We start from the raw sequence: 7,790 nt of genomic DNA on the forward strand, positions 1-7,790 counted from the left end.
ATGAATATATATATACTGTATATATATATATATATATATATATATATACAATGTATAGTGATTTGTATAGTTCTTCAAGGCATGTCCCCCTTTCCCTGCAGATTGGACGTTCTCCTATCAGATTTGCACTGACAGTGGAACAAGAATTTCCTGTGATAAACCTTAAACCAACCACAGTGAAGGTGTATGACTACTATGAAACAAGTGAGTACCCTGGTGTGATTAGAAGGCAATAACGTAGGGCTGTTACTGATTAAAATTTTCGTGTTCGATTAATCGAAATTTTTTGTAATCGATTAATTTCAATTAATTATAACATACATACAGATCCAACTACATTGGCCTATACACATACTGCACAGCAATGAAGTAATAAAATGAACTAGGATCACACTAATCCAGCACGTTAATAATCTCACGTGCCCCACTCAACATGGCCGCCGCTTGAGTGGGGCAACTCAGAATAATAACGTGCTGGATTAGTGTGATCCTAGTTCATTTTATTATTTTATTGCTGTGCTGTATGTGTATAGGCCAATGCCTTGGCTGGCGCTCATGCAGAAAGATTTAAAAAATGTGTCATCGATCAAAAAAATGTTAATCGATCAAAAAAATTAACGATTAATCGAGAAATTAATTGTTAATTTGCACAGCCCTACAATAAAGGTATCTGGGATTCCGATTCTCAAGATCTGCACCGGTTAGGCAACCTCTGCACTCTAGCTGTGGTGAAACTGCAAATCCCATCATGCGTCTGCCTCTGGGAGTCATTCCTGTGGCTGTAAGAGTTAATGCCTCATGGGACTTGTAGTTTTACCAGAGCTGGAGGGCCGAGGTTGCCAACCCCTGACCCAGCTTATCCATTCCTAGAGCTGTAAATGTGGAAGAATTGAAGCCCAGACTCCAGACAAAACATTCTGTTTTAGTTTTGGACAGAGTCAGGAATGTTAGAGCATTTGTCAAGTTTTACATGCATTTCTTGTAGAGGAGATTTTTCTGTTAGAAGTTACATGTCGCCTGTTTATCCAAAGAGAAGAGAAAGGGAGGGCAAATATTCCTCATGGGGACACAGACAGCAATGAAGATGATTCTTCCTTATGCTCCCAGAATATGTTTTCCTTATTCCTTGTTTCCCATTTGGGGATCTTCTTTCAGTTTCTGTTCTGTCTGACACCCATCAAATAAACCCAATTGGGGACATATTTTGTATAAATCAACCGTGCAAGCTGATCTACTTCCTGCCCAGTTGTGTTTACTCCCTATCCAGCTACTTTTTTAATTCTGACCATCTATTTTCAGCCTTTGACCAGCTGCTTTATTTTCTACCTAGCTGCTTCCACTCTCTGAGCAGCCACTGGACTTTATTGCCAGCTGCTTTATTATTTACTTTGCCCAGCTGTGTTTTATGTCTGTCCAGCCCGGTTATTTACTTTTTGCCTCATCTGTTGTATTACTCTACTCAGCATCGCCCATGATGCACAATCCCTCATTTTAGCTCAGTGCTTCCTTTCTTAATACAGTAAACTCTCAGTAATCCAGAATTTAACTAACCAGAGCTCTCATCTAACCAGAAAAAAATCCCCTGTGTACTCGCTGTTCTGCTGATCTATCGTGTTCTATCCTGGAAAAGATTGTGTGCCTAATTGTCTAAATTTGTTTTAAGTGTCCTATTTGTCTTAATTTGCTTTTGATTACTGCATTTCAATATTAATATGAAGTCAATACAGAGTTCATGTTAGTATGGGGTATAGAATTTGTTAGACCTATTTTTAATAGTAACTCTTAAGTAACCAGAATCTACATTCATCCAGAATCTACCAATCCCCGTGTGTGCCGGATAACGGGGAGTTTACTGTACTCAACAAATATCCATATTGGGTGGACCGATGGCTTAGGGCAGAGGCAAGGCTTGGTCAGAAGTGATGGTGGTGTGTCATACCATAGTGGTGTATCAGATATAAAGCACAGAACACAGGAGCAGATCTCCAGCTTTCCCATAGAATTACACACATCAATGTACTATGATTGCATATTATCTAATGAGAAATGTTTATGTTCTTTTTTTTTTCTCAGATGAATTTGCAATTGTGGACTACCACTCACCCTGCACTTGGTGAGAATAAACTTTGTTTTTGCAATTTTTGTCTCTCGCTGCTACCAATGTGTTTGGAAATATATCAATGTCCTGTAGAGCCTTGGTTCTCAACTAGTGGGTCGCGACCCCATGTTCAGTGGGTCACCGCATACCTTCCACTTTTCTAGGTGAGAGGCTCCTCTGCTTCCCACTAGCGCAGCACTATCAGTTCTCATGCCAAGCAGCCATTAAAAATATGCTGCCTGGTGCCAAGTGTCAGATTGAGCTGGGGTGGGCTGGAGCTACGGCTGCGAGGGAGCTCCATCCATAAGTTCATTGCTTACAGCTCCCTCACATGTCCTGTAGAGGTGCCTGGACCGGAGTGATGTCACATTCTGGCTCCCGGCACCTATACAGAGTGCTCAAGTGAGCTGCACAAGCAATGCACATATAGATGGAGCTCCTTCACAGCACAGCACCCCACACTGGACCCCAGGCTGAGGATCCACTCTAGTTCTCATAAGGTGGGGAGACTGGGTGGACCTTAAAAAAAATAAAAAATACTTTTTTGGGGGAGTGTGTGTGTGTGTGTGTGTGTGTGAGAATGTCTGTCTGTCAGTGTTTTTGAGGGCCTGTTCACACTAGTACAGTGCATTAATCACACAGTCCCATGCCATTAATGTACTGCACCGCACATTCTGGTGTGGAAGGTGTTTGAATGGCACCCCAAACCCTCCTCCCACACCACAGTTCCATGGACCACATCGGAACCTGCAGTACCTTAATGCTGTGCGTTCCTTTGCAGTGCAACTTGGGTTGTGACTTAATAACAAATGTGGCCCCTGAGGTTACACAGGTTGAGAAACACTGATGGTGTAATAACAGTGTATTAATCTGATACATCAGTATTTAATTAGATTTAGCGTATGGAGGGTGAATGAATGTGGACCAGACCACTGAAGTGATTTTTAGAGGTGACAATATTGTTATTTTTAGTTGAGTGTTGATGGCTGTGTTGTGCAATAATTCTCAACTTGACATTTTGCAATAAAGTCATTCTTTGTTCATAGGGTAAACCGCTGTTAGCCAATTATGTAACCGCTCTTTGGACCACTTTCTGGTCTATAATCTTGTGAGCTTGTTTCTGGTTACAGGTTGTTATTTCTTTCACTCCTTTGATTATTTATATGTATATTGTTATTCATATGTTTATTTGTAGGATGTGAAGGAAACAATTATTCTGAAAAGGAATGACAGTGCTGATGACGCAATATTGGAAGATAAAAAAGACACAAAACAAACTTGGGGTTGTTTTAGTGTTAAATTGACAACATTCTGTCCGTAATAAACTGAACGTGCTGTAACAGAATTGACGTTGCCGGTTTTTAATGCCAACACGATCAAGCAGATGGATTGGAAACACATTTTTCAGAACAGCAAGCAAACAGATATGTTTTTACCCTGGAAGTGAGGCAAAGCTGAGGTGTTCGATTATAAAAAAAAAACTGTGGTAGAGTCCCTCTTATGTTTAGCTAAGTTAAAATTTAATTTGTTTGGTAGTTAGATCCAGTCCAGGTACTTCAATGTCAAAGAGGAACTGGTGGGTGATTGATATCATGTAGACACACACACACACAAAAAATCCATCTAGTTCAACATGTGCACCTGTGTCTCTGATGACAGTAGTATATTAAAAAGAAGGATAGCAATAACTCTCCTGGCTCCTGGCTCTAGTTCTCTTTACTGTAACAATCCACAAAAGTGTACACTCATTTAGGGCATGTCTATGTGTATTTGTGTATTGTTACTCAATACAGAGTGGCAGGATCACCAGCTGACAAAATAGGGAAAAAGTCTGACATAAGGCTTGTTCTTGGGTTTGGCACTCTGAATTCCTGGATATTCCACTTCAGATTCCTGTTTCCTCATCAAATACCCTTAGAAATATGTGCAGGTGTGCAACATTGGGCAATATACAAATCAGCTTGAGCTACATACTGCATACTTTACTTGTATATGCATAGTCTAAAATCATTTAGAACTGAATGAACCTTAACGACCATCTACATTACAAAAATGACATTATATGTTTCCTTTTCTATGGGTACATTGTTCCTGGATGTCTGGTGCACTGTCATAGGTCTGTACAGAAGTATTTCGGAGTTTTACAGATTTTTGAGTCTTCAGCCAGGTTACCAGGTAGCTTTAACCTGCCAAAAGAAAACTGATAAAATATACCATCTTTCCAGCAATATGATAGTGAGGCACGGGAGAGATGGGCAAGGATTTGTGAAATTTATCCTACATCATTATAATGCTTTAATATGCTGCAGGAACTCACCTGTTGTGTTTGGTCTTGCTGTTGTAGTAGACCCTACAAATTGTCAAATAATATACATTATATTTATTGAAAACTCATCGGTGGTACAATAAAATGACAATGAAATAGCATCTACCCATTGCACGCTAGGGAATGCTAGAGCAAGAATTTATAACGTTGGAAATCAGCTATGTTCCTGTTATTTACTACATATCTGACCTGTTGAATCCTTGAAAATGGGTTATAAGTACACCTACAATATGGAAAGTTCTGCCTTCTTGTGAAAATGTATGTAGAATGTACTTTTCTTCCGGGGTTCAGAATTATCTTAAACTCTACAAGGCAGATGTAGAGAAACTAGAGAAACTGTACACGGAAACTTTACTTTAAAAGACATTTCCCATTCAACAGGAAATTATCTATTTACATATGACAAGGGATGAGCTTGGGTTCATCCAAATCCAGAAGGAAGCGGTCATCCGTGCCAGCCCAATCAGCTGCAGCTGGGGTATTACCTGCAGCTCTATGTAAATAAAGGGGTGGGATGCTGGTGACATTATTGACCATATGGTCACATGACCAAATTTGGTCAATGACATTTACCTAATATGGCCATGACTGCAACTCATTCCTTCCCGGTTAGGATGAACTCAAGTTTTGACCGAACCCATGCTCATCCCTATTTATGACCTCTATGGTTCATAACTCAAGGAGGTCCTACTCCCACTTCTCCTGGGTCTTAGCCATACTGAAGGGGCACTTATAGCTTACACCCGCTACAACAAATTCTAATGACAACTGACTATACAGACAAGAACCAATGTGTGAGAAAGGCCAGAGCACTAATTATTTATCTGCATCACAGGGACTCTGCTATCATTACCAATGGGGTCGATAAAGGTGGGGGTATCACTGTGGTACTATGTGGACGATCCTAAGCAGTTAAGTTGAAATAACTTTAAGTAGATGTAAACCCAATCACTAAAATATCACATAAGCTTCAACATGTTAATGTAATTTCAAAAGTAAAGCAGCTTTTGTTAAAATGATGTATGGTGATCCTGTCATGAAGGTTCAAATTTAGGCACTTCTTATTATAGGGTGGCAACGCTCTGTCCCTGTCTCCCAGCTATGCTCCTGCCTTGTCACCCTGTCACACAAGCTTCCAATGGAGCCTACAAGTGGACATTGTAACACATTTAGGTCCACTGTTGTCACCATTGGGAAACCCACCATGAGAAATGCCATGCAGCCATCTCCGGAGTGCAAATATATAGAATGGAAGTGGCTGCAGAGATGCTGCAAGAGATCAGCACCACAGAAATTCCACAAAAGATAAATAAAGGTGAATGTATAAAGGTTGTAATGATATCTGCAGTACAAAATGCACTTACCTGATGCACACGCTACACCTGCATCCTCACTGTGGTCACAGTTGTGAGTGCCCCATGTTCGGTGGGGACACTGCCATACAGCAGATTCTGTGTTTCTACAGTCCACATCATCCAGCCAAATGTTGCCAGTCCCTCGACCAAAGTATGCCATTCTAGGAGCTTTCTGGGCTGCTCCACAGCCAAGCTGTCTGCACACCACGGTAGCTGCTGCCATGCCCCATAGGTCATCACACACTGTACCCCATACACCTCGATAGGAAATTTCCAAACGCCCTTCACAGTGATGACTTCCATTAACAAGTCGTAAGCTGGCGGGAATTTCTAAAAACAACAGGGAAAAAGATATACATAGATAAGATAAGATATTATATAGATTTCTGAAAAGCTAAATCTGTCGAAAAAACAAAATATCTTGACATGTCTGCGATGACAATAGGGTGACGATTAGACTTTTCATCAACCTCCACCATCAGGAGTGGTTTGAGCAAAGGTGGATTACCATTCCAACACAGGTCCTAGATTATTTTCTGTATACAGTACCCATGTGAGTGCAACATAAAGAGATATTCATTGCCCAGATAAGAAGTAGGGGAGCAACTGCAGCCCCAATTATTATGCTACAGAAACTCACGTGTTGTGTTCTGTTTTGCTGCTGTAGTAGAACCTACAAATCGTAAAAAAAATGTATAATTACTATATTTAGTCAAAATACATACACAGCAGTGCAATATTAATAAGGGTTATATATATATATAAAGCAGTTGGTGTGGCATTCACCAAATAATCACTGCAGGTGAATCAATCGTAATTTAAAATCCACATGCCAAGAAGATATACCTACAATGAACTATTGGTGAATGCCACGCTTTCTGCTTTATAAATATACCTCTAGAATAACAACAACAACAAATTGTCTTAGGCCCCATTCACACTGAGCGACATGAAAATCGCGCGATTTTGAGCGATATTGCGCGACGAGCAACATCGCGTGACTTTTTCCTATTGGGCTGTATGCAATCAGGAGCAATATCGCTCGAAATCGCTCGAAAAAAGGGTCATGTAGGAGCGACAAGCTACCAGCTACGAGCGATATTGAGCGACGAGATGTGAACAGCTCCATTGAAATGGATTGGAGAAGCTACATAGAGCGATATCGCGCGGAAATATGAGCGATATCGCTGCAAAAATCGCTCGATAAATCGCTCAGTGTGAATGGGGTCTTAGTGGGTCAGTATAAATCAGCGGTCACTAAATGGCAGACCGCAGAACAGACATGGACCGAGTGGTGGTTTTGTCTAGACCACGATTGCCTACCTGCGCTGGGTAATGGCTGGCTGACAGTGGATACACCAGCCACCGAGTTCGTGGTTTCCTTTGCCAGCAATAGCGCAGGCTCCCCCTCCAATTCAGTCATTGGTTGCTAGGACCAATGGCTTTCCAGGAACCAATGACATCAGGCAGGAGCAGCTCATTAACTACAAGTGATCTGGGCTGAAATTTTTCATCCCCTCTGCAGTGGTTTTTGTGTCCCTTGCTCCTCTAGGGGGGCCAGAAGCACAGCACACACTGTCAGGATGGAGAGCTGGAGCAGACCGGGGAACATCCGTTCCCTGGTCTGCTCTGTGATCACTGAACCATGAAGTGCTGCCCTTTGTGATAGTAAAAGTAAAAAAAAATGTAAAAAAAATGGTGATAAAAAATTAAAAAATATAAAATAAATCACAATTTTAAAAAAAAATGTAAACCAACCCCGCCATCCCCACCATCTGATTTGAATGAGTATGTGCACATAAGGCACGCATCTGTATGTAAACAGGGAAATGAACAAAAACATTAAAATTAAACGATGCGATGCGATGCGATGCGATGCGCTGCGCTGCGCTGCACTGCGATTGGTTCATCAGGACTGTGCCTGGGAAAACACACCAGCAGCTGTGCGTTGTAGTGCAGCTGCCGGTGTGAATGCAGCCTAAATGGCGGGCGCCAGTAAGGATACGGACTG

General features: G+C 41.3%; 1 protein-coding gene across 1 annotated transcript in view; it reads left to right on the plus strand.

Annotated features, from left to right (window-relative positions):
• The window catches only part of LOC108784768 (pregnancy zone protein-like), a 47,886-nt gene extending 45,769 nt beyond the window's left edge, over nt 1-2,117 (plus strand). Inside the window, exons 34-35 of the mRNA XM_018553663.1 lie at nt 102-204; nt 2,074-2,117. Coding sequence (XP_018409165.1) covers nt 102-204; nt 2,074-2,117 — 147 coding nt within the window. The remainder of the gene's footprint in view (nt 1-101; nt 205-2,073) is intronic.
• Nucleotides 2,118-7,790: the final 5,673 nt, after the last annotated feature.

This window comes from Nanorana parkeri, unplaced genomic scaffold (assembly GCF_000935625.1).
Source record: "Nanorana parkeri isolate BGI_ZX_2015 unplaced genomic scaffold, ASM93562v1 scaffold127, whole genome shotgun sequence".
Lineage (NCBI taxonomy): Eukaryota > Metazoa > Chordata > Amphibia > Anura > Dicroglossidae > Nanorana > Nanorana parkeri.